At 37.2% G+C, this 27,155-nt stretch overlaps 2 protein-coding genes across 6 annotated transcripts; both read right to left on the bottom strand.

Annotated features, from left to right (window-relative positions):
• Window positions 1-1,478: 1,478 nt before the first annotated feature.
• On the bottom strand, window positions 1,479-11,569 carry LOC117663778 (proton-transporting V-type ATPase complex assembly regulator TMEM9-like). Of its 4 annotated transcripts, none has more exons than XM_034414234.3 (6): window positions 11,240-11,569; window positions 8,400-8,494; window positions 6,266-6,357; window positions 5,087-5,195; window positions 4,294-4,425; window positions 1,479-3,183 (listed from the first exon to the last, which is right to left on the bottom strand). In XM_034414234.3, the coding sequence occupies exons 2-6, from the start codon at window positions 8,463-8,465 to the stop codon at window positions 3,169-3,171; spliced, it is 414 nt and encodes a 137-aa protein (XP_034270125.1). In that variant the 5' UTR covers window positions 8,466-8,494; window positions 11,240-11,569; the 3' UTR covers window positions 1,479-3,168. The 4 variants fall into 4 exon arrangements, with proteins under 4 accessions (XP_034270125.1, XP_087745464.1, XP_087745466.1 ...); XM_087889338.1 differs by having other exon boundaries at window positions 11,030-11,283; XM_087889340.1 differs by having other exon boundaries at window positions 11,026-11,278.
• A 3,184-nt stretch (window positions 11,570-14,753) lies between these two features.
• TMEM9 (transmembrane protein 9) lies at window positions 14,754-26,577 on the bottom strand. 2 transcript variants are annotated; one of them, XM_034414232.3, is made up of 6 exons: window positions 26,067-26,577; window positions 20,517-20,611; window positions 18,834-18,925; window positions 18,439-18,547; window positions 17,715-17,846; window positions 14,754-16,447 (listed from the first exon to the last, which is right to left on the bottom strand). In XM_034414232.3, exons 2-6 carry the CDS (start codon window positions 20,580-20,582, stop codon window positions 16,298-16,300), a joined length of 549 nt encoding a protein of 182 aa, XP_034270123.1. In that variant the 5' UTR covers window positions 20,583-20,611; window positions 26,067-26,577; the 3' UTR covers window positions 14,754-16,297. The 2 variants fall into 2 exon arrangements, with proteins under 2 accessions (XP_034270123.1, XP_034270124.1); XM_034414233.3 differs by having other exon boundaries at window positions 25,849-26,100.
• Window positions 26,578-27,155: the final 578 nt, after the last annotated feature.

The following is a 27,155-nucleotide window of genomic DNA, read 5'->3' as shown; positions in this document are numbered from 1 at the left end:
TACAGGCAGGGTAAATCAGTTACTAGTGATTTGGAAGATGCATCAAATACATCAAATACAGATGCAGCATGGACAAAAAGCAAAAAAGAATATGAACATTATGTATTGTAGTTGATGATTATATGGCTTGAATTCTGCTGAAACTGCAGAATCTCATTTCTAGACTTCACAGTATGGACATGGTGTTTGGATTAAGTGTTGTAAAGCTAAGAGGATAAGAGAGACTGTTTTAAAGGCCCCACTACTCATTTAATTAATATTCACTTAAGTTAACTAGTTCAGCATAAACTGTTCTTTCATGATTTGTTCCTTAAAAACATTCACAGAATAATCTCCTGGTGGATTTATTTCTATTAATCTATTGGACCTGTTAAAAATGATTGGTTATAATTGATGAAAAATGATCTAGAAATGAAAGTTTGTATATCCCTATAATCTAAAGCTTTAATTATGAGGCTGTGGTAGATTCAAGTGAAAAATTTTTTTGCTGATCCAGGATAACGGAGAGACACTCCGTTAAATGTTTTCATGCTTATTTGCTGACCAATCCAAACAACTTTATTAACAGGAATTTGCTTTAATGAGAACTATACAGAGACACAATGGGGAGAAATGAAAAAGAGCACTGATGTTTATATTATTTGTTTTGGGGGAATTTGCATAGAATTTTAATATATCTGTATACTGATTTACAATAATGTACTGTTTAATAGCAGAGGTCGGGAAGAGAAGGTAAAGATGAGAACAGGGTTTCAGGGAAGAATGTATACAGGTAGCCCTGAATTGTAGGGATAGTATCAGGAAAGCTAAAGTTCAAAATAACCCAAACTTAAGGGTAATTAAGAACAGCAAAAAGATCATGATCTTCTAAAAAAAATGATTTAAAAAAATCGGTGAAGATGGAAAAATTAGAAAGCCAGTTATTTTTGTTCATTGTTCTTCAGCAAGAGTTGTGTCCAGAAAAAGGAAGGAAGGAAGGATGGATGGAAGGAAAGAAAGAAAGAAAGAATGAATTACTAAGACTGAAGGGGCAATGATTGAAGCTAGGAATGGAAACAGTAGGCATTTTATGGAAAATCTTTTTCCCACATATTATAAGATATTAATTTCTCTTCATTAGCAGTGGGGTGTTAAACATTATCCGTCTCAGGTTCAATCCCCCAAATCTCTAGGAAAGAAATTCTTGCCTGAAATACTGACAAGTCAAGACCAATCACTGTTGTACAAAAAGTTTTCCATCTGCTTTCCTCCAGATAGCAGCTTTGTTCATCTCACGCTAGCATCGCCATTGATATTACTGCATGAGTTTCAGCTCTAGCGGGACAATGTTAAGCTAATACCCCAATGATAAGTTTTGATGGCTTCCTATATTTTTGCTACTGTAAGTGGCTAATCAAAACCCAATAGTTTACAAAATGTACTAGAAATATTTGGAATTATTGCCAGTACTGTATTAATAATATTAACAACATGATTCATTTTAGTGATTGTTTTATTATATTTTATTGTTGACATCTTACAACTTTTTTTCCTGTTACTTCTTTTTTATACATCACACTGAATATCTGAATTAAAAAAAATAGCTTGTAAATATTTTCAGTACATAAAATCAAATGCCTCACCACATACTTCCATGTCAATAAGCATAACATTTTTTGCAGATGTATGATTTGTAACCAGCTGATGATACAATGTGCATACTGTATTTTAGACATGGCTGGACCATATATATACCCATAAGTGGTCATCTGCCCATAAGTGGTCATTTGGATTTTTATAGCCCAGATATAGCCTATCATATATTTTAGGATTCCCCCCCCCCCATTTCTACATATTCTCCAAACCTTTGCATGATATCTCCTTCTGAGCAAAAAGTATTGAATGATACCTGACATCTATGTTATACTAACTTTCTGTGTTTAATGAAAAAATGCTGCATAGCAACAAAGATTAGATAAAGTCTGCCAGAGATACTTCAAGAGAGATAAAGTAGTTTGCTTAATACTGAAATATTTAAGTATGCAGAAAAATACTGTCCATCCTCCAAGGTCTTTTGATAGTAGGTACTGACAGACCATTACAACGTTACATTACATTTCAGAGTTACATATTGTTAATGCTACTTTCCCTTAATTGTTGACCTAGACCTGATTGCTACAGGTTCCATACATCTGCGAAAGATTATTGTAAAACAGAATAAAATAAGTAATTGTAATCATGTTGGCCAAGGGAAAAATCCAATATCATGCAGGAAATTTTCTATTAAGCCAATTTAAATTTTATTTTAAAAGATGTATGCTGCATGGCACTTCTTGGGACAATAATAAAATGTAAGGCTATATTTCTCTAAATGTCCTTTGATAGAATTCAGTTTTGCATACTGGGATACACTGCCACTTGTACTGTAGAAGGGCAATTTCCTTTGCATCCAGTGAATCCAGCATAAAATACAAGAATCTGTATTCTGTATAACCACTTGACTGTTTAAAAATCTGCATGTGGAAGAGACATCCACAAGCCTCTTGGTTTGGTCCCTTAAGGAGATTGGGAAGCATGGAGCTCATCCAGTCATTCTTGTAATGGGTTAAGCATCTTAACTATGACAGTGCTAGAAAATCTGTTCATATTCCTTTGGTGTAAAGTTAATTATCCTGAAAAAAAAAATCCTTGAAGGGAAAATCTGTAAGAATTTATGAGCCAAATGTAGTAACTCCTTTTTGCTAAATTAATTTCCCTTATTACGTTTTTGTCTTTGGTGCCAACTTTTCAAACCAGCATTTTAAAGACAGAATCCAACCACTTCTCTGTAACTATTTTGCAAGAGTGAAATATCGTATATTGGCAGCCAATGGAATGAAATGGATGTTAGTGTTTTTATTCTATTAATAATACATTCAACTCGAGCTAAAAGCTAAGCTACAGGTTTGTAAGCAATAATGAATAAATGCATGCCACATTTTTATCACCAAACCAGAACAATGCGTGGCAGATTATGGAACCCAAATTAAGTTGCAATTGTTTCTCACTTTGGAAGTCGAATAATTATCCTACAGTTATTATTTTCCTGACAACGACAAATAAAGCAAATGGCAGTCCTCATCAATGGAATGTGCAACTAGTAGCTTGCTTCAAATGCAGCATATTCTCTTAGGTGGATTGAGGAGGAGATCAAGTGTGGGGATTCTGCAGAAATAGAAGAAGAAACATCACCAAAAAGCACATTTTATATGCATAGTAATAATGCTCCACCTTGGACTACAGAGACACATCAATTACTCTTAAAACAGAATTGAACAAATATAAGCATATGCACACTACGAATACCAAGATTAAATTAAGTTATTGATAATTAACAAGAGAAAACATTTTCAAGCGGTGGTAATAGTGCAACATTCTTCAGACCATTAAGAATGGCTACTGTCTATGAAAACAAGCAAAAGATGCTCATATTTAATGTGTGTAAACTTTAAAGATGTAATCCACAATCTAGAATGAAATCTTGCATTCACTAATTGTTTAAAGCTGTCTTCTCTAACCCAGTCACCTCCAAACTCCAGAGGTGGTATTCAGCAGGTTCTGACCAGTTCTGGAGAACCGGTAGCGGAAATTTTGAGTAGTTCGGAGAACTGGTAAATACCACCCCCGCTGCCATCTATTCTCTGCCTCCCGAGTCCCAGCTGATCGGGAGCAAATGAGGATTTTGCAGTAACCTTCCCCTGGAGTGGGGAGGGAATGGAGATTTTTACAGTATTCTTCCCCTGCATGCCCACCAAGCCATGCCATGGCCACCAAGCCATGCCCACAGAACCAATAGTAAAATTCCCATCACTGCTGCAGTCCCAACTTATCTGCAGTGTTTCAGCTTGAAAATATTGGTTTGGAGTGCTGATTATAGACACAGATTTTGAGGCAGATCTTAAACCCTCCTGTCTGGAAAGGATGAATTTGTGCATGCATTGGGTTGAAGAGTATCTAGAGGGAAAGGGTTGTACACTGAACAAGATATCCTCTGTGGGTGGGAAGGATTCTATGAATACAGAAAACTTTATGTGAATAAGTGAATAAGGATACATGCAGATTTCTAAACACCAATTACTGTACTGAACACATACATTTAACAGCCTGATTGCTGCCAAGATGAACCTTCTACAAGGTTCTGAAGTTTTCCAAATTTACTAACTTTTAATTCCCACAATCAATTGAATGAGGCAGCATAGGAACAAATGTATGGAAGACACCAGATACAGACAGTCTGAATGAAAACAAAACCTGTTTAAAAAGGATAAAACGCACCTCTGGCTCTTTTTCATTGTGCAGGGACTTAGTATAGGCATCAGATTTATGGAAGAAGTGCTTAACTACCATTGAAAAGACTTTGAAGAGTAAAATAGCCCCAAACACTGAGAGGGAAATGATGAGGATGATCTGCATGAACAGAGAAGTGAAATATCATCAAACATTACTGGATAAAAGAACATGTTTTAAGCAAGGCGTAAAAGGGAATTTCCCTTTTATTGCAAAAAAGGAAATCAGCACTGCTAGAAAGAGAAGATCAAAGTATGGACAAAAGTATCAGGCTGGTTTCCCCAATCTGATGCCTTTGCAAACTTTGGAACAATCTGCAGGCTCAGAATTCTGCATTGTTCAAGGGCATCAGATTAGGAAAGGATGAAGAAAATGACCGTTTTCCTAGCAGAGTGAAACAATCCAAAACAAAAACATAAGATGAATCCCCAAATGCATGTACTTGCTTTTCTAGAGAAGTTAACTCTCATGCAACAACATCTGTTGTTTTAACTACAAGATCTACATGAGAAACACCACAGTAGACACTCTTGCCTCAATGTCATAGTGCCAATTTCCTTGTGATTATATTTTCAGCCTCTTTTAGTTTCCTTGACAGTTGGAATCAGTCAAAATTCCTAGTTCTATACATTGAGGAAAGAAGACAGAGAAAACTGATGTAAGAGATAGTCTGATATTTGGTATAGGCATCAGGTTTATGGATGAAGTGCTTAACTACCATTGAAAAGACTTTGAAGAGTAAAATAGCTCCAAGCACTGAGAGGAAAATGATGAGGATTACCTTAGTGGTGGTATTATTTCTTTCCACAAACTTGCAATCACACAGCAAGCAATATGCCTCAACCTCATGTCTTGGCACTGGCATCGGGTCCACTGTATACAGGCAATTACTGCAATTGTGAGAAACCAGAAGCAACAACAACCATCAAAAATCTATCCCATGGAAGTCCACCTGCTCCAGAGGGTATTGAGTTTAATGTAACATTTAGCTGGACATATTGACTGTTTATGGATGATCATATATGGTTTAATAAGCAAAGATACACATGAACCCTTTATCCAAGCATTCACCTTTATTTTCTCCACTCATTACATCAATTAAACATATTTAATCAAATCTGGAAAATTTTGATTAACCGGTTATCAAATTATGGTCTTAACCCATGGTCTCAAGTTGATTTAAGAGATTAATTTGCTCCAAATTATAATTAGATTCTAAGTTTAAACAAAAAAGAAAACATTGTTAATTGAAAAATTCTACATTTAATTGCTGTGTGTAATGAATAAAAGGAGAGAATCTATCCATTTTAAAAATTTCATGTACCTCTTGGCTTTTTTTGGACTGTTTAATTTTAGGCCAATATCTAGAGCAAGAATATTTAATTCAGTCACTTTTCATATCAAAATGTTTCTGCACCTATTTTTTCAATATGACTTAATAATTCTTACATAACAACTTCAAAGCATTCCCAGAACTGCAGAATTTCATCTTCCAGCAGCTAACATAGCTAACAAAGACACTGGCATTCAGCGGTTGATTCCTACCTAAAACATTACGATTTCCATCAAAGCTTTGAAAATGTTGTTAGGGAGACAACAGAAAGTAATTACAGATGTAAAAAATGTGGCCTTTTCTAGAATATTTCTCTTCATCTGAGTCATTCATGATTGGAGTAGCCTATAAATCCAGTAAATGAAAAATAAAATAAAATATCAAACATGAATCTAATAGCTCTTGGAAAAACCCTAATTTTGGAACTATTATTCCCTTGATCAAAATGACCAGACATAAATAGATAAAATGCACATGATGAAAGTATCCAATGTAAACAGACATAAAGTGCGAGTCTTTAGTTCATTTCACTGAACTGACTTCCTATATTGAAGAGCTGTTTTAAAATTAGCTTTTTAGAACAATCCCATCTTGCAGACAGTCTATGACATTTGAAATTTGTCTCACCAATCATCCTGAAATAGTTGTTTCCAGAAAATGAATTTACTTAAATTCTGATATGGTGGGCAGACACAGTAGCAGCCATTGGCCATAAATTGCTATAGAAGAAAAATAAGAGAAGCAGTGTGTGACCAATTGTTTTGCCCCATTGCAAAGTAAAGTAATTAAACATTCTCCCGTTACTTCATACCCTGCCGGAGAATCTGTAACCCTTATGGTCTTGAGCTACATCTTGGCTATTGCAGCTGCATGTTTTACTTTAATAACATATAAAATTGAATATTAGTTGCTGAGGATGATAAGACTGGCATATAATGGAATTAAAACCTATGGGAGAATAAATAGAATGCTTTTTGTGAATGAGTAAACACTGAAGAGATAATAAGGCAAGGATACATGCATGAAATTCCCTTAATTGTTTAATATAGTTATGGAAGAATGGATAAGGAAAGTTTGTTATTATTATAAGTGTGATGATTGGGACCATGAATATATATGCACTTTTGTATTGATGTGGTTGGCTAAAGAGCTTGGATTTGAAATTGTATATATGAAAGGCTGAAATAATAGTGTTCTTCAAGAAAAAAAAGTGAAAGATTGCAAGTAATATGAAGATGTTTCCCCCAAAATAAGATCTGGTCTTATATATATTTTTGGCTCCAAAAGTTGCATTATTTTCAGAAAAACACGTTACTGGAGATGGCGAGGGACCAGCTCGTGCTATCCTGGCCTAGCCCACCCCACCGGGCACCCCACCCCTTGGCGCATGCACTGGAGGCAGTGAATGCGTGGGGTCCGACAGTGTCTGGCAGCAGCTGCAGCCCGCCAGCCTATTGGCTGATGTGCTCTGGGGCTGCACAACTTGCACATTGCAGGTGAGTCCGAGCGCTGTGACTGCCAGGCCAGCGTCTAAGGAGCAGGTAGAGGCAGAGGCATGTGGGGAAGGCATGTGATCTGGTCTGCTGGACATGCTGCGTGGCCAACTACCCCATTGCAGCTACAGTCAAGCAAAGATAGATGGTGGGACAGATTGCATGCCTCTCTCCCGCACTGTTGTGGTCCGCTAGCAGCCAGACCTGGCAGTGGAGTCGGACAGTGAGGAGACTGGGGAGGAAAATGGGCCAGTACTGGACTCAGGGGAAGGCCTGGACAAGGGCTCTGCGTCGGAGGCAGAGATGGGGCCAGGGCCATCTGGGAACGATGTGCAGACTCCGGAGCCTCCAGAGGCGGACAGCCAAGAGACAGAAGAACAGGAGGAGCCTGTTCCTAGTGCATGCATGTGAGGAGCTGCCAGAAGACAAGAGCTGTTGAAGCAAAAAGGAGATAAGGAAGTAATGCTGGCTGGGTTTGATGACATTCTCAAAAAGAAAGAGGTGAAAAGTTTATGGAATAAAAAAGGGGTGTATGAAGTGGTGAATAGATATGGTGGAATGAAGGACGGCTTGCACAAATAGAAATACCATATTTTTTGGACTATAAGATGCACCAGTATATAAGACGCACCAAGATTTTGAAGAGGTAAGTAAGAAAAAAAAAAGTTTTTTCCCTCCCCAGCCTCCAGGAGCACTCTGCAGGCCTCCCAAACCCTCTGCGCACCCCATTTTTGCGAAGAACGGGCCCATTTTTCACAAAAATGAGATGAGCGCGGCGGGGCTTCAGGAGGCCAAAAATGGCTGTATTTGGTGTATAAGACGTACCAACGTTTCCATCCTCTTTTAGGGGGGGAAAAAGTGTGTCTTGTACTCCGAAAAATATGGTATATGAAGAAGTTTAAACTCATTTTAGCTATGAGTCCTTTTCCCTTTTTTAACCTCATGCCTTTAATTTCTTTGGCTTGCTGTTTCTTACTTTTCCCCCTACTCTATATAACACTGTTGCCCAAAAAAGGAATAGCATAATGGGCATTTCTGCATATCTGTTATAATTGAATTGCACATAGTAGCAGAAATCTAAATGCTATTGCTATCAACAAATTATATTAAAAATAAACCATGATTTAGTGAAATGCTTGAACTGAGCTATGTTGGCTTGGCTTCATATACTGCTATGGTGACATAGGTAGACATGACTATTACATTAATCCAAAAGCAAATGATAAGCATTAACATAATCAGTTTTTCTCCCTATTGTCCTCCCTTACCTTGCTGGTCTCAAACGATGGTATTAGTATACACCAAAAAATGGCTGCAACTGACACCAATGTCATGATTTCTCAGACGTGTAAATGAACAGTACCTGAAGAGTGGAAGGAAAACCCAATTCTTTATAACATTATAGACCTTTAAAGATCACAACTCGTCTGCTATAATGTGACAAGCTGGTTTCCTCAGCATATGTGTAATTTTGACAATACCTTCTCCTTTTAGGGCCTGAAAACCTGAAGCAATGTATCAAAAGCCAAGAACTTGCAGTATGCATGGAAGAGAAGACAAAATCAGTCTTTTCCAATTCCTTTGGCAGAGGAGTTTGACTAGAAACAATCTTGAGTTAGATTTTAAATTGCATATTATCATTTTACCAGATATTACACCTTGTGCTATTCTGCAACTAGATTAGATTTTTGGTTTGTCTGCAACAGATGTACAGTGGCTTTCAGGTATAGCAAATAATCTAATAACATTAAGAAAAAAATAAATATACAGGAAAGATCACAATTTTATTATTTCAAATTTCATGTTCTTTTAATTAAAATGGAGGCCACGCTGTAACTTATTTCCCCATGTTTACAAAACATTTCAACTACACTGTTTAAAATGCATCTTTATCTTATGACTTTAGTAGCAGTATGAACTGTGCAGCAATGCAAATTACAATTATAGGAAACAAAATATGTATTCATTCCTCAAAGTAGCTGCTTTTATTGGTAGAACCGAAGTTAATTAGTGGTCTGTCTTAATTAAAAAGCAAGCTCAAGATCCCTGCAGCTGTCTATCTGAATGTAAATAAAATAAAAGGAGCTATTAATCAGTTAGATTAGATTATCATTCACTAAGAAATGTTTGTGTAAAAATGAGCCTCCTCCAAATTCCATTTTATGGAAACATTGAAAACAAAAGTATTCTTAGCAAGATACTAGATCTTACCTATGGTATCTACAACATCTATCTTAGATGCTCTTCACTTTTACATATATTTTGGAAAGTTTCAGTTTTTAGGCAGCAAACAATCAAGCAAACAAACAAACAGCTGGACATAGAAAAGCCAGTCAAGTCACATAAAAAAACCCGCAAAACTCTTCCATCACCTGCAAAGAATGTGAATTGAATATTTCAACTATTAGACCACTCAAAGTATAGGTTCTTTGCCTGTTCTATTCATGAAGCTTTATTTCTTCACTTTATTGGAACTGCTCTGCAACCTCCCAATGCTCTTTGGACTTTGGATGGGTTCACAGCATGTTTAAAAACAAGAAACCCTTTTTTGACATCTCAAGTTGCTTGCAGTTTATGCTCTGGGGGTCCAGGGAAAAACACCCATAGATTTATAAGGAAACTTTCTTGAGACCCACGAAACTCTGCTGGGATAGATTGTATGTTATTCCATGAATCTTTAGTTTAAGTAGATAATATTAATTGCATTCCAATTTCTACTTCTACTCAACAAGCCAGCAAATTGGATTTTAATCATGTAATAACCACACAACATAAGCTGCAAAAGCTTTCCTGAATCTTACATGGAGTTTTTGATTTGGAAATGACATCATCTTCAGCCAAAACTTGAATCTGTGTTTGAGGTCAAGCTTGGACTGAAGAGGAGAGATGGGTCTGTGTAGAGACTGAAGAGATACACCTACTCTTATCATTTCTTAGAGATGCTAGAGAGAAACTGGATGACCATGTGATGGGACTGTAGTACCCATGAACCCCCATCTCTTGCCACTCTTATGATTTCTAGCTCCACCCATCCCAAAGCATATACTCAGAGGTGGGTTTCAGCAGGTTTTGACCAGTTCTGGAGAACTGGTAGTGGAAATTTTGAGTAGTAGTAAAAATTCTGACTGGCCCCGCTACCATCTATTCTCTGCCTCCCAAGTCCCAGCTGATCGGGAGGAAATGGGGATTTTGCAGTAACCCATGGATTGGACATTTGGTGGATTGGACATTTGGATTGGTGTGGGAATGGACATTTTACAGTATCCTTCCCCTGCCACGCCCACGACACCCACCAAGCCATGCCACGCCCACCAAGCCACACTCACAGAACCAGTAGTAAAAATTTTTGAAACCCACCACTGCATATACTGCAAAGAAAGACTATGTATTCCTTGTGTGTTCTGCCTGATTCTTATTCCTGGATTACTTTTTCACTAAAGCGTTTTTCTTAAGCATTTGCTAAAGTTCACACTGTTTCCTCTTTGTGGTGTAGAATACTCCAAATTTAAAGGGAAGGAGGATGAAGAGGAGGAGTCATTTCCTCCAGCTCGAGGGGGTGGGGGTGGTACAAAAAAAAGTATTAAAAAAATATAAAAAGAGGAGAAAGACACAGGAAGCTTTCTTGCGCAATGGCCAGCTTTCCGGGACTTTCCAACTTTGATGGCCAACTATAGTTTCCCCCTCCTCTCCATTTCCCCAAAAATGTGTGCATGTGATACCTCTGCAACGGATGGTTCATCATTACGCAGAATATGGATTTTTTTTAAAAAAATGTAAACGAAAAGGTGAAGAGATTGTATATACGTCATGATGAAAAACACCCCTAATTAAAATAAGGGAACCTGTTGCTGCAACTCCTGAAGGAACGGGAGCAGTTCATAGCTACTAGCATACCTACCTCTCCTGGCGCTTTGAATTCTCCTTCAAACCATACCATTTTTCAGGACACGAACCGCAGACCTCGGGCAGAGATCGGATTCTTCCAAGCTTCGCTACACCCACAGTACAACAGGTTGCTATGGAAACTGCTTCCCGTTTTCTCCCAACCAACATTGGGGTGTTTTTTTTTTTTTTTTTAATTCTATTAACAACGGAACAAGAGACTCACCTAGCAGCGCCCTACTAGAAACGGTCGGATCCGCCTTTCGCTGTGATTTTCTGCTGACATCACCGTAGTAGACGTTGCTACAAACCAACCAGAGCCGCTGCCGCGATTTAAAGCAATATTAATAATTTAGTCCTATTTTAAACGTTCAGTCAAACCGCTGTGCTCTGTGGATTCCAGATTGGACAACAGAACATTTAAAGCAGACTTGTGGACTTCAACTCCCAGAATTCTCCAGCATAGCCTAGCTGGCTGGAGAATTCTGGGAGTTGAAGTCCACAAGTCTTAAGGCGAAAAGGCCGCGTAGCCTTCGCTGATGGTTTTCCAGAAGGCATTGGACAGCCTTTTGTCCGGAATGTTAAAGGGTCTCCTGCTCCAGCAGTGGGCTGGACTAGAAGACCTTCAAGGTCCCTTCCAACTCCGTTATTCTGATTTTATTCTGATATTCTGCTCCTGCCGTGATATCCAATTTTGCCGGGTGCTGCTGATGTCTTTTAACATATTTGAAAAGCAACAAGGATACTGAAACGGTCGGTGAATGCTTCTTATTCCTTACCAGAGGTTTTACTTCTTTTCGCTGCTCTAGTTACTTATAAAAGTAATAAAGATGGTATTTTTTTTAAAAAAAAATCTAATAAATACCTTCCAATATTGAATTTGTATTTCATCAATATAATTTCAACCCATTGGTTCTGGTCCTGCTCTCCAGAGTCCAGCCTCAGGTGTGGAAGCCAGCTGGGTGATTTTGGGTCAGTCACTTTTTTTTCAGTCCAACTCACCTCACAAGACTGTTGTGTGGAAAACAGCATGTTCACCGCCTTCAGTTATAAAAATTATAAAGGCAGGATAAAAAAAAAATAAACATTGTCCAAGTAATAGCAGTATGAAAGAAGGAGAAGCTAAAATGAGAACACCCTGCCAGATGAGGAAGTAATTCGAAAAATTTTATATTGTGCTGAAATGGACAGACTTTAAAAATAAAAATTAATAATAATAATAATAATAATAATAAAAATAAAAGATAAAGAAGACATGGAATATTATTTGGTATGGAATAGATTTTATGAGCGATTAGAGACTAGGTAGAAATTAGAGGAAGACTATGAATGTATTAACAATAGAGATGGTTTATAACTACAATAATCATTAGCAAAAATGTAAATAAGTCAATATAAAAAAACTTAGTTAAAATTATTTGGTTATATTATTACTTTTATTCTCAGTACATGTGTTATATTATTATTGCTGTTATTAGTTCTTGTGTTAATATTTATCACTATTTTCTATTTGGCTTTTTTTCCTCTTGTAAATACATTGTATTTACAATACACTGTATTCAAAAATGTTTATGAATAAAATTATTTTAAAAAAAGAAACAATAAAAAAAATGATTTAAAAGAAAAGCTGCTGAAAGCAAGGCATGTTTTGCCTTCAGATGGCGTAATTATCTCAATATATTTTACATTAACAGTAAGAATCCTGAACAGGTACATTCACTATCTGCAGGTTGCCTCTGGTTATCAAATAAATACATTTGTAACCATGAAAAAAAAAAGAGGCAGTGATGGAAGGAAATAAAATGCCATGGTCTTGGGGTCTGCAAAATAAGGTCTCTTCATCCTCCTGAACTGCCAAAGTCCAGGTAATGGAGCAGGCACCATCCAAGGCTCTACGGTCTTCCAGTGGTCACATTCAGGGGAGCCAAGATGATAATTTGTCTGTTAAAAGAGTTTGTCTTAAAACATTACCAAAAACTGAAGGGTCCTTTATTTGCCATTAAGTTCTTCATAGGTTTGGGGATCCAGTTTCAGGAATCATCTCCATCTTAGCTCAGAGGAGGAATAACATGCCAAACTAATTCCTCCTCTGAGTGACACAATTCCTCTTTAAAAAGCAGTCCTTCCTGGAGCTGTCAGTAAAAATGCTTACAAAATAAAGGTGGTTATCATGACTGATGAAAAAAAGAAGATATAACAGGAAAGAAAAATTATGCATTCCTAAAATCTAAAGCTTTCATTATGAGGCTGAGATAGATTCAAGGGAAGGGCATCCTGCTGATCCAATATAACTTTAGGGATACCTGTTCAGATTCCCATGCACTTTTGCTGAATAATCCCAACTTTACCAAAGACTTGCTTTAATGAGAGATATGCATTGATGCAATGGGAAGAAATAGAAAAGGACACCAGTGTTTATATTTTGATTTGATTTGGAGGAATTCACATAGTTTTTAGTACATTTGTATATTGATTTAGAATAATGTACTGTTATATTTTTGTATACCGTTCTTGCTTGGAGGTTTTAAGCTGCTTACTCAATTTCAAGTGGCCACACAGGAGCTAAGTTTGTATAGGCTGGGATTGTTGGAACCAAATGACTCAAATGTTTTATAAATTAAAACACAAATGTTGCACAAATTAACACATATTTTTGGATCCTCCCATTCTACAAAATGTTTAGGGAAGACCAGGGAGGCATGGGAGGGAAGGTTTGTACTTGAGGCCCTAGATGAGTTACCATCTGACATAGATTTGGATAGATAGTATGTATATTTTTTTGGAAAAAAATTCTATAAATGGAGAGCTAACACTTGTTTTTAAATTATATTAAATCTATGGGAAGTTTTAAACTATGCTCTCCAAGTTTCTTATATCTCAAAATAGCATGAAATGATTCTATTGATTTTTTTAAAAGTCATGCACTGAGGTGGTTCTAGGAAATGAAGTTCAGGCTTCAGACTTTCTTTCACATCTCCTAACTGTAGTTAATGTTGACCTAGAATATATGCCTTTGGTTGGCATCCCCATGAGTAATGTTTTAGCCAGCTTAAAATCACTTTTGGGCATACAACACCAAGGTTATATTTAGAAGTGTCTCTTCATTAAAAGCAAAGGAAGAGAGGTAGCAAAAAGATTTTAAAAAGTAGCTTGTTCTTTTCCCAACATTACAATTAGACATTAATTTCTCTCCTTTAGAATGGGATGTAAAAGTGTTGTAGAACACATTATTTGTTCACATTAGGACTTATGTTAATATTGTTATGATGATTTTTGAGGTCTTATTTTATCAGATGTAATTTCTGATGTATTAGAACACAGTTATTCAGACTACTTTTTTGTTGCTGATTTATTTTTGTACATCATGTTGAATATTTGAATGAAAATGGCTTATAAATGTTTTCGGTAAATAAAGTCAAATCCCTTGCCACATACTTCTATGTAAACAATGGATAATATTTTTTTTCAGATCTGTGCTTAGTAACCAGCTGTTGAGATATATTATAATGTATCCTAGACATAATTGGGCTATAAAATATAGATGATTATAGAAACAACAAAGAGATGCAGAAAACTCTTAATGGCTTGCAATATTTACTGGATTTCAGCAGCCCCCACATATGGTATAGCTAGCATTTATTTTATGAATTTAGACTCCGTTTTTATGCATTCTCTGAACTCTTGAGTGATTGATAACCCTTTCTGCTAAAAAGTTATTGAATCATGCCTGACATTTGTGATATTGTACATACTTTCTTTAATGAACAGATGCTGCATAGTAACAAAGACTGATAAAATCTGCCAGAGATATTTTAAGAGATAAAGTAGATCATTTAATACATAAATATTTTTGCATGCGGAAAAAATACTGTCCAACCTTCAAAATCTCTTGATAGTGTCTTTTGCATCTGAGTGACCATTACAACATTACATTTCACCATTACATACTATTAATACTACTTCCCTTTAATTGGTGGCATAAATCTGGCTGCTACAAGTACCATCAAAACAAATTTCAATGCAATGTCCCATACATTTGGGCAAGCGGTTGGTTGATGTATTGTAAAACAATTATGACCCATGTAGGCCATATCCAAATGCATGCAGGAAATTTTCCATTAAGTCGAGTTAAATTTTATTTTGCATATTGCATGTCACTCTTTGAACTGATATTAAAATCTAAGGCTATATTTCTATAAATGTCCTTTGATAGTAGAATCCAGTTCTACATACTGGGATAAACTGCCACATGTAGAAGGGCAATTTCCTTTGCGCTAAATAATCCACTTTCCTTCCTGTGAGATAAATCTTGAAGCAAAGGATTTTCAATAGTTAACATGTGCAAAGTATTCTTTGTTTGCATATGCAATTGTATGAACAGCAATGGCTTCATCTGTTCAATGTACTTTGAAAATTGAGATCTAACCTAGGCAGCAATTAAGCTGTCTCCAAAGCAAAGAAATACAAGAATCTGTATAACCTCTTGATTGTTTAAAAATCTGCATGTGAAAGAGGCACCCACAAGCTTCTTGGTTTGGTCCCTTTAGGAGACTGGGAAGCACAGAACTCATACTTGTGATGGGTTAACCATGGCTTACCATTAACTATGATAGTGCTAAAAAAAAATCTGTCCATATTTCTTTGGTGTAGTTAACTATCCTGAAAAAAAATCCTTGAAGAAAAAATCTGTAAGAATTTATGAGCCAAATACAATTACTCCTTTTTGCTGAGTTAATTTCCCTTATTGCATTTCTATCTTTAGTGCCAACTTTTCAAACTAGCATGTTACACATAGATCCAAGCCACTTCTCTGTAGGTATTTTGCAACAGTGAAGGATCATATATTGGCATACAGTCAACGGAATGAAAAGGATGTTGCTGTTATCATTCCATTAATAATACATCCAACTTGAGCTAAAAGCCAAGCCACAGGTTAGTAAGCAATAACGAATAAATGCATGCCACATTTTTATCACCAAACCAGACCAATGCTTGGCAGATTATAGAACCCAAAGTTGCAATTGTTTCTCACTTTTAGTTATTCTAGAGTTATTTTTTTCCTTACAGCAACAAATAAAGCAAGTGGCAGCCTCATAGATGGAATCTGCAGCCAGCAGCTTGCTTCAAATGCAGCATATTCTCTTGGGTAGACTGAGGAGGACAACAAGCAAACCCAATCAGAAACAGCAGGTGCAAGATATTTAAACTACAGATTTGGGGGTCTGTATTGGCGAACAAAATTTTGCCTAGCTAACCAGCAGCTGCAGCTCACACCTAAAAAGGTCTAGCTTAGCATCTTGTGCCGATCAAACACAGTCTTCCGCTGTTCCTGCACCTGACGCTTCCACCTTTCCTGGGCTCCTTCCACTCTCTCCAGCACTGTATTTGTTCTGGCATTGGCTGAAGGACGTATAGCTGTCAAGGAACAGGGATCCTGCAGTAACAGAAGAAGAAACATCTCAAAGAAAAAGCATTTCAGATGCGCAGTAGTAACGCTCCACCTTGGGCTACAAAGACAAATCAAACTATTTTTAAAACAGAATGGACAGGTATATTATATTCATGCACACTGAAAATAGCAAGATTAAACTGCTCATCATTAATGACAGAAAATATCCCAAGGTAGCTATATTACTGCAGTATGCTTCAGATTATGAAAAATGGTTAGTTACTTTCTATAAAAACAAATGCAAAGGAATTACAATGAAATGTCTGGGTAACATTCTGTCTACCAAAAATATAAATTTCCATACTCAATATAATCATGTTATATTGCACTGTTGTCGTATATCTTAAAGCAGAAGTAGGAGATATTTCTGAAATATAATTCCCAGCTTTCTCTCTGTCTTGATCATAACGAGCTGTAGTTCAGAAAAATCTAACAGCCTTATTTTAGATACTGCTTCAGCGTTCTAATTCAAATGAATGAATGAAATACAAAATAAAATCCTTTGGTTTTGTACTATGGCTTAATGTGAATTGTGTTGTTTCAGGAAACATAGTTAACAGGATTTTAAAATATTTTCTTCAAAACAAAATATGCTCGTATTTATTGTGCGTGAACTTCAAAGATGCAATCCACAATCTAAAATGAGAACCTAGAAAGAATTCCAATTCCTTTATGTCACTAATTGTTTAAAGGTACCTTCTCTAACCCAGTCACCTCCAGACTTCAGAAAGCTGCAATCTCAACTTATCTGCAGTGTTTCAGCTTGGAAATGTTAGTTCTGAGTGCTGACTATAGAAACAGATTTTGAGGCATATCTTAAACCCTCTTCATGCATTATGCTGTCTGGAAAGGATGAAGATGCGTGTGCACTGGGGAGAAGGGTATCTAGAGGGAAAGGGCTGTATACTGAACAAGGTACCCTCTGTGGGTGGGAAGGCTTCAATCACTGCATACAAAAAACGTTATGTGAACAAATATGTGAATAAGTGAATAAACATACATGGAGGTTTCTACATACCAATCACTTTGTTCTGTAAAGTGATTGGTATGTAGAAATCTCCATTACTGAACACATAGATTTAAAGGTCTGATTACTGCCAAGCGTTCCAGAATCTCAGGCTTTCCAAAATTATTAGCTTTTAATTCCCACAATCTATTAAGTGGGGGAGTGTGGGAAGCAATGTACGGAAGACACCAGATTCAGGTAGTCCAAATGGAAAAAGGAAACCTGTTTAAAGAACATCAAACTCACCTCTGACTCTTCTTCATTGTGTAGGGGCTGAGTATAGGCATCAGGTTTGCGGATAAAAGGGTCAACTACCATTAAAAAGACCATGTAGAGTAGAAGAGCTCCAATCACTGAGAGATAAATGATGATGATAATCTGCATGAACACAAAATGTCATCAAAGATCCAGGATAAAAGAACATATTTTGAGCAAAGCATCAACATCTATATTGTAATAGGGGAAATCAGCTAAAAAATTACCAGTGCTAGAAAGGATAAGATCCAAATAAGGACAAAGATACCAAGTTGGATTTCCCCAATCTGATGCCTTTTCAATCTGCTGAAAGTATATGCAGTTATGCAGATTCAAAATTCTGCATTGTCCGAAGACATCAGATTTAAGAAAGGATGAAGAAAATAACACCTTTCCCAGCAAAGTTAAACAGTCCAAAACCAAACATTTACATAACCAAAACATGACTAAAATTATTTCCTTGATCTCTTAAGGAAAAATCTAAGATATGATTCTCAAATGCAGCTTTCACTACAAGGTAATATCTATATGAGAAACACTAATCAGGAGAACTACCAATGTACACTCTTGCCTCAATCTCACAATGCTAATTTCCTTGTGAGTATATTTTCAGATTCTCTTTTTAGTTTCTTTGACGGTTGTCAACAGCCAAAATTCTTAGTTCTATACAGTGACAACAGAGAAAACTGGTGTAAGAGACAGATTGGTATTTTACCTTGATGGTCGTGGTGCTTCGTTCTTCATACTTGCACTCACACAACAGGCAATATGCCTCAACATCATGCCCTGGCACTGGCATAGGGTCTACCACATGCAGGCAGTTACTGTAGTTGTGAGAAACAAGAAGCAACAATGGGCATTAAAAACCTTTTATCATATGGAATCATTTTGAGACTGTTATTACATCACTAAGTTAATTCCCTTGACAGATATACAAATAGATAAAATGTACAGGATGAAAGTATCCAATTGATCAGACAGAAAGCATGAGACTAGTTCATTTCACTGTCTTCCTATACTGAAGACCAGTTTTAAAACCAGCTTTTTAGAACAATCACATCTTGCAAACATTCTATGAGCTTTGAGAATCTTTTCTGAAATTTGTCTCACCAATCTTTCTGTGATACATTGTTCTTGTAAATCTGTCCTGTTATATTACGATATGGCGGGCAGACACACTTGCAGCGGATGTCTTCAAATGTCTATAGAAGAAAAATAGGATAGAAGTAGAATAAGCAATATGTGTGATCTCACTGCAAAGTAAAGTAGCTAACGATACTCTTTCCAGTCATGTTATATTGTGCTGGAGAACCTGTGATCCTTCGTATTTTCTTGACCTACATCTTGGTTGTTAAAACTGTTAAGTTTTACTTCAGTAATATTTATTTATTTATTTATTTAAGAAAATTTGTATGGCTGTCTACTCACTCTCAGCGACTCTGGACAGCTTACAAAAATAAAAATCCAATATACAAAGAATAAAAAACAATGCCCTCCCCCAGCAACAACAATCAATCAAATAAGCCACTTGATGAGCTCCATCCCACTCTGGGTTCCACAGACCCTTTGGCAAAACCAGGTCCTCAGGGCCTTGCAAAAGAATGTCAACGTGGAGGCCACTCTAATCTCCACAGGATGCTCTAAAAAGAGGGAGCCACCATGAAGAAGGCCCTTCTTCTGGGCCCCACCAGATGTACCTCCTTAGGAGAGGGGACCCACATTTGCTGACTCCCAGCTCTGATAGGTCAGATGGATGTAACTGGGAAGAGACGGTCCTTCTGATAACCTATCCCCAAATCATGTGGGGATTTTGTAGGTGACAACCAGAATCTTGAATTGTACCCAGAAGCAGATCGGTAGCTAATGAAGCTTCCGCAGGAGAGATGACACCTGTGCACATCTACATCTGCACAAAACAACATGGGTCACTGCATTTTGAACCAATTGGAGCTTCCAGATTCTTTTCAAGACCAGCCCCATGTACAGGATATACAATAGTCAAGACAGGAGGTTACTGGGGCATGATTAACTGTGAGGACGGATCGTTGGTCCAGGAAAGAGCATAACTGATGCACAAGCCACAGCTGCACAAAGGCCCTCCTGGCCATGACTGCTACCTGCTCCTTGAGCAGCACTTGTGAGTCCAGAAGAACCTGCAGATTACACACTGGATCTGTCTGTGGCAGTGCCACCCCTTCCAAGACCAAAGATGGCAATTCTCCATGGACCAAAGTACCACAAACCCAGAGTCATTTGGTCTTTCCAGGAATCAGTTTCAGCCCACTGCTCCCCATCCAGCATATAAAATTGAATGTTAATTGCTGAGGGCAATAAAATTGGTATATAATGGAATTAAAACCTGTGTGAGAATAAATAGAATGTTTAGTAAATGGTTAAACACTGAACAGGGAATAAGATAAGGATAGAGATTTCCTTGTATGTCATATCCTTGATTGTTTAATGTATTTATGAAAGAAATGGATAAGGAAAGCTTGACATTAGAGATGTGATGATTGGGGCCATGAACATACATGTACATTTGTATTTAATAATATCGTGTTGTTGGCTGATAGACTATATGATACAATGAAGAGCATGGATCTGAAAGTACATATGAAGGCTGAGATAATTGTGTTTATCAAAGAAAATAGAGTGAAAGATTGCAGACTATATTCAGATATCAAAAAAATTACAGCAAGTAAATGAATTCAGGTTCGTGTGTAGAAATTAATCCATACACAAACATTTGATTTTATTATAAACTAATTTTTTTTCTCTATTCTCGTCCCTTACCTTGCTGGTCTCAAATGATGGTATTAGGATACACCAAAAAATGGCTGCAAGTGACACCGATTTCATGATTTCTCAGACGTGTAAATGAACATTACCTGCAGGGTGGAGGGAAAACAACAGAACATTTATAACATTATAGACATTTAGATATCACAACTCATCTGGTAGAATGTGACAAGCTGGTTTCCACAAGATATGTATAATTTTGACGATACCTCCTCCTTTTAGGGCCTGGAAACCTGAAGCAATAAAATCATGTATCAAAAGCCAATAGTTCACAACAGATTTGGAGGTTGCACACGAACTTATAGCGTGTGTAAAAGAGAAAATCAGCCTTTTCCTATTCCTTGTGCAAAGGAGACAATTTCAATAGAATCAGTCTTGCATTAGATTTTAAATATAACTCATTACATATTACCATTTTACCATGTTACACCTTGTGCTTTTCTGCAACTAGATTAGATTTTCTACAAAAGATGTACAAAAGGGCCCAGCAGAGATTATACTATCTGAGACTTCTCAGGAAACAACAACTGAATGAAAAACTGCTGGTGGGCTTCTACCGCTGCACCATAGAGAGTATTTTAATTTACTGCATCTATGTATGGTTTGCAAATTGCATGGCAGATAGGACAGCATTTCAGATGGTCAATGTCATTGCCCAGAGGATCATTGGTTGCCCTCTCCCCTCTTTTGAAGAGCTTTATAGCTCCCGCTGCCTTAAGAAAGTTCAAAACATTCTTAAAGATCCATGTCATCCTGGGCACCCTTTTTTTGGAACTATTACCATCTGGCAGATGATACAGGATAATAAAAACAAGGACAAAGAGAATTGAATTCTATGGTATAGTGCAATATCGGGTTTTCAATTTCAATTATATAGTATGTAAAGGATGTATGTTCGTGTTTTTATTTTTATAGTTATAATGTACACTGAAGACGGCATTTAATTTCGTTGTACCATGTGCAATGACAATAAAGTAAAGTAAACATTCAGTTTCAGTTCAGAATACATAACAAATAAACTAATAACAGTAAAAGAATATAAAGACAGGAAATATGAATTCATTTGAATCACATTTTCACACTTCAAAATTTCATATCCTTGCAAGTAACCTGGAGGCCACAGTTTAACTTATATCCCATATTCACCAAAGAATGAAACTTTTTAGCTGCATCTTATCACTTTAATAGTGCAGTAATGAAAATTACAATAGCAGGAAAGAAATGTGTATTTCTTTTTCAAAAAAGCTGCTCTTAATGGTAGAGTCGAAGTTAATCAGTGGTCAATCTTGATGAAGGTTGAGATCCCAGCAGCTATCTCTCAAAATGCAAATAAAAAATAAAAAAGAGCAATAAAGTTAGATTAGATCATCTTTTACTAAGAAAAGTTGCATAAAAATGAACCTTTTCCAAGTTCCATTTTACTGAAACATTGAAAAGCAAAATCATTTTTAGTAAGATACTTGATCTTACATATGCATATCTACCACATATATAAATATCTACCACATCTATCTTAGGTGCTCTTCACATTTACACATATTCTGGAAAGTTTCAGCTTTTAGGCAGCAAACAATCAAACACCTGGACACAGAAAAGCCAATTCAGTCACATAAAAGAGACCACAAAATTGTGTCAGCTGGAAAGAATGAACTGAATGCTTCAGTCTTAGACCACATCAAGGGCGGGTTCATTTTCTGTTCTGTGACATTTCAAATTGCTCTCAGTTTATACTCTGGGGGATCCAGAGCAAACATCAATAGATTTATCAGGAAACTCTCTTGAGAGCTAAGAAAGCCTGCTGGAGCAGATTGTACTTATGTAAGATATGTCCAAGTTATTCCTGGATGCCTGAGAAGCTCTGAATCTTAAGAGGAACTCAAAGGAATCATACTGAGTTTGATAAAACTTCTGAAGCATATCTAATGCATACATACATACTTAATAAGTTACCCTTCTACAGTATTTGGATAAGATTTTGCATAAATGTAAAGATTCCAAAATAATCTTCCCCTTCCTATGCAGTGCCTGGTATAGACTTCTTCATAAGACAAAGTGATGATGGTTAGTACCATGTTTCCCTCCAGCGTGCAGTACCGTAACAATTGAATAATATCACCTGGAATAAAGGCTGTATATAATGAACCCCACTTCTTATGCAATCTGTAGACTCTTTTTTGATTGCCAGTGCAATCTTCCAATTATCAAACTCACTGCTATATTTCCCACTGGGAAATACTTGTTGCACAAACTGCCAGAAGTCTGGCAGAATTCAGAAGTCTCCAGCTATATTCTTTCTAGCGCTATGAGGTCTAACCAAGCCATTCTGACATCACAGCTACCTATCCAAGCCATTTTAACATCATTCTATTTTGTGACAGTCCAGAGAATGCTTTGCAATTTGTACCCAATTTGGCTGGATAAATATGAAAACCAAAGTTCTACTCTGATACTGTAATTACCCTATCTGGAAAAAGCATAAATGAGGAATGGCACGTATTAATTTTTTGTTTATGTTCATCAGAATGGGAATGAAATGAAATTCACAGAAAAACTGCATCATTATGAAGAGATGAAGCATTTCAAATTTCATAGGAACTGATGCAAGAATTATCACGTTTGGGTTACATTGTGATTTTTTTATCTAGCTGCTTTGTGTTTAAATTTTTTGTATACTGTAATTTACTTATTTTATTTACTTTTTAATACTGGTAGCTACCCATTCATGTATTTGAGATGAGCAGCCATATAAACTGATTGGGGTTTTTTTTGAAAAAAAAAATACAAAAGTAAGATACACAAACCTATGCTTATACAAACCATGGATATTTCAACATTTCCAAAGAACCCAGTAATATTGTCTTTCCCGAATACTGTGTTGAAGTGTTACGTAGCCATCTTTGAGCTGGCATAGAATGCCAGTATAAATATTGCTGTCCTCATTGCCAATCTCAGCTTTGCTGCCATCCAGGTTGGTAAAACGAGGTTGGTAAAACGAGCATATTGTTGGAGGCAATATGCTGACTCTGTAAACCGCTTAGAAAGGGCTGTAAAGAACTGTGAAGTGGTATATAAGTCTAAATGCTACTGCTATTGCTATCCCCTTCTAGCATATCCCCAGCCAGCAAGGAATACATCTACCAACTAGGGAACTATGTCATGAATGGGAAAGGCCTGACTTCAGCAGTTTCTCAGCTCTTCCTTCCATCTCTCTCTTGGCTCCTCCCAACTTAAGATATGGGAAGTACAAGGTAGATATAGTTGTATTATTCAAGTTATTAGGTGTTGTAACCAGGAAAAAACTAAAATGGATTAGTTATTGGGTAACAAAGTCTCTTATCTTAAGAAAAGGAGAAAGGAGTGACTGACATATTCACTCAGTTGTGTTAGTGATTTGGGTTTGCTGCTTCTTGAGTGCTTTGTATTTTAATTTTTGTAATGATTATAATTGTTTTTATGTTATTTAAGTTCTCTTCATTGCCCAGAGTCACTCCACAGCTGTCATACAATCCCAGAAAAAAATCCCTTTAGTTTTAAAGTTGTGAACAAATTCCGTGTTTTTACTACCAGTTATTGTGTCTTCGAATCCAATGTGCTATAGCTCAACATATGAATTATATAAATACAACCTTATCTACAGGGTCAAAATAGGATAAGAAAGATAATGCTAATGATGTGGGTGAAAAACATCTACATTAATTCATAAAGCTTTGGTCTAAGATGATAGTTTTAAATGTATTCCAATTTCTACATAAGTTCAAGAAGTCACCAAATTAGAAATCAATCATGTAAGTAGTCCTTGACTTACAACCACAATTGAGTGCAACATTTTCATTGCTAAGCGAGGCAATTGTTAAATGATTATTTGTCCCATTTCACCAACTTTTTTGCCACAATTGTTAAGGCAAATCACTATAGTTAAGTGAATTTTGCAGTCATTAAGCAAATCTGGTTTCTTTGTCTTTGTTTATTGGAAGCTGGCTGGGAAGGTTACAAATGGTGACCACATAACTCAGGAACAGTGCAATTATAAGAAATACATGCCAGTAGCCAAGCACCCAAATTTTGATTATGTGACTGTGGGGATGCTGCAACCATCATAAGTATGAAAACCAGACACAATTCATGTTTTCAATTCGGTTGTAACTTTGAGCTGACACTAAACAAATAGTTGTGAGTCAAGGACTATGTATAGCCACACAACCTAAGCTGGAAAAACTTTCCTGAATCTCACATGCAGTTACTGATTTGGAAATGAAACAGTTACAGTTTGAGTTCTATATTTTAAGTCAAGCTCAGACTGAAGAGGATGGGTCTGTGCAGGGACTGAAGTGATACACACCTACTCCAATCATTTTTAGAGATGTCTTGAGAAACTGGGTGACCATGTGATGGGAATGGAGTACCCATTAACAGACATCTCCTTAAAATCCCAAAGCTGCTTTTTCAAAAGGCAACTGGACTTTCTTTCTTTTCCCCTGAAGACGTTTCGCTTCTCATCCAAAAAGTTTCTTCAGTTCTGAAGTTTCTTGGATGAGAAGGGAAACATATTCAAGGAAAAACAAAGGAGGTCCAGTTGCCTTTTGAAAAAGCACCTTTGGGACAACCATGACCTGGATGACTTAAAATCTCCATATATATTCTTCACTAAAGCATTTTTCTTAAGCATCTGCTAAAGTTTACACTCTTTTTCCTCTTTGTGGTGTAGAGCAGTGGTCCCCAACCCCCGGTCCACAGACCGGTGCCGGGCCGTGGAGTACCTGGCACCGGGCCGCGCAGCGGCCGGGGGACATGAACGCTGCAGCGCAAAGGCTCCTGGGCCGTGCGCAAAAGCTCCTGGGCCATGCGCAATGGGCCGTGCGCAAAAGCTCCTGGGCCGTGCCCCCACCCCTGCGCGCGCTCAGTGGGCCGCGGCGATAAAAAGGTTGGGGACCACTGGTGTAGAGTACTCCAAATTTAAAGGGAAGGAAGATGAAGAGGAGGCATTTCCCCCTGCTTGGGGGGGGGAGGGGAAAGAAAAAGTATAAACAGAGGGGAAAGAGACAGGAAGCTCTCTTATGCAATGGCCAGATTTCCCAGAATGTCCAACTTTGATGGCCAACTACAATTTCCACCTCCTCTCCATCTCCCATAAAAGTGTGCATGTGATACCTCTGCAACGGACTTAATTTTTCTTCATTAGGCAGAATTTGGATTGTGTTTTATCTATGTAAATGAAAAGGTGAAGAGATTGTATATAGGTCATGATGAAAAACATCGGTAATTAAAATAAGGATGCCTTTTGCTGCAACTCCTGAAGGAACGGCAGCAGTTCATAGCTACTACCTACCTGCCGATCACCTTCTGCTGGCGCTTTAAATTCCCTTTCAAAGGATACCATTTTTCAGGACACGAACCACCAGAGAAACACGCAGATCACGGGCAGAGATCGGATTCTTCCAAGCTTCGCTACACCCACAGTACCACAAGCTAAGGAAACTGCTCCCCGTTTTCTCCCAACCGACATGGGATTTTTTTATGCTATTGGCGACGGAACAAGAGACTCACCTAGCAGCGCCGGCTCCTAGAAACGGTCGGATCCGCCTTTCGCTGTGATTTTCTGCTGACATCACCATAGTAGACGTTGCTACAAACCAACCAGAGCCGCTGCCGTGATTTAAGGGACTATTAATAATTTTCAAGCCTTTTATTAACAAGAAAAAAAAAAGTCATGACTGCGCTCTGTGGATTCCAGGGTTGACCGCAAAATATTGAAGTAGGAGAGGCGAAAAGGCTGCGTAGCTGTTCCTCAGGATGTGGGGTTAAGAGACACGCAATGTCGTTTTACCGATTTATTCTAGAACGAGAGTCCTCTACGTTTGCTCAAACAATTTGGAGAATAACTTCAGTGCTAGCTTTTCATTGCCTGTAAAGAAGTGCTTGGCATTTCGGGTTGTTTTACATGCGTCCTTGCCTTGCTACCTTTGAGCACCATCACAACAGCAAAAGGAGACATTCTTAGCAGTGCCAATGAATATGTGCAGAATGCTTTCCCCCACTATAAGCCATCCTTTCTTTCGATGAGGCCGCTATGTTGGCATATAATCAACGCCCATGGATTTTCTGATCCCCCCCATCCGATTTAGATTGTACAGCAATTTTGGGGGTGAGTAAAAGGAGACTAATGTTGGCAAATGCATTGCATTGCCTAGGGCCGTTTTCCCCCCTTGTCGATTAATTATCTAAATGCATATAAACTTGGTTCCAGTTGTGAAAACAAAACTCATAAAATATGAGTTTGCCTTTGAAATATAAATATACAAATTTATTTAAATATATATATTTATATATTTATATTATATATATATATTATAAACATAATATATATTTATATGCCTTTGTACATCAGCAGTTTTACTTTAACCGGAATCAACTTGTCTTAAATTAACCTGTCTTGAGAGTTTGATTAAAAGGTAGAAAGAACAGCATTTAATTAAAGGAGTATCAGGGAAGAAAAGTTAAAATAAAAATACCCGCATATTCTCCCCTTCTCCCCCAAAAAGCAATAAATTGTTCGATGCTGCAATCAGTAGTCATTTTGCAAATTCTCCTCAATTTCATTCCATTGCCTGCGCTGCAACCGCCTGGCTTTTCTCA

Source organism: Pantherophis guttatus, chromosome 3, assembly GCF_059756535.1.
Source record: "Pantherophis guttatus breed Tessera chromosome 3, ASM5975653v1, whole genome shotgun sequence".
Classification (NCBI taxonomy): domain Eukaryota; kingdom Metazoa; phylum Chordata; class Lepidosauria; order Squamata; family Colubridae; genus Pantherophis; species Pantherophis guttatus.
The sequence above is the reverse complement of the archived record's forward strand: the minus strand, read 5'-3'. Positions and strand labels throughout refer to the sequence as shown.

What these genes read in the sequence shown, in the direction of transcription:
- LOC117663778 (XM_034414234.3), bottom strand. Translation starts at nt 8,465, where the DNA reads ATGACATTGGTGTCAGTTGCAGCCATTTTTTGGTGTATACTAATACCA. An exon ending in CATCGTTTGAGACCAGCAAG is followed by an intron (nt 6,358 to 8,399) that starts GTAAGGGAGGAC and finishes TTTCTTCTATAG; the next exon opens with CAATTTATGGCCAATGGCTG. An exon ending in CAACTATTTCAGGATGATTG is followed by an intron (nt 5,196 to 6,265) that starts GTGAGACAAATT and finishes TCACAATTGCAG; the next exon opens with TAATTGCCTGTATACAGTGG.
- TMEM9 (XM_034414232.3), bottom strand. Translation starts at nt 20,582, where the DNA reads ATGAAATCGGTGTCACTTGCAGCCATTTTTTGGTGTATCCTAATACCA. An exon ending in CATCATTTGAGACCAGCAAG is followed by an intron (nt 18,926 to 20,516) that starts GTAAGGGACGAG and finishes TTTCTTCTATAG; the next exon opens with ACATTTGAAGACATCCGCTG. An exon ending in ACAATGAAGAAGAGTCAGAG is followed by an intron (nt 16,448 to 17,714) that starts GTGAGTTTGATG and finishes CTGTTACTGCAG; the next exon opens with GATCCCTGTTCCTTGACAGC.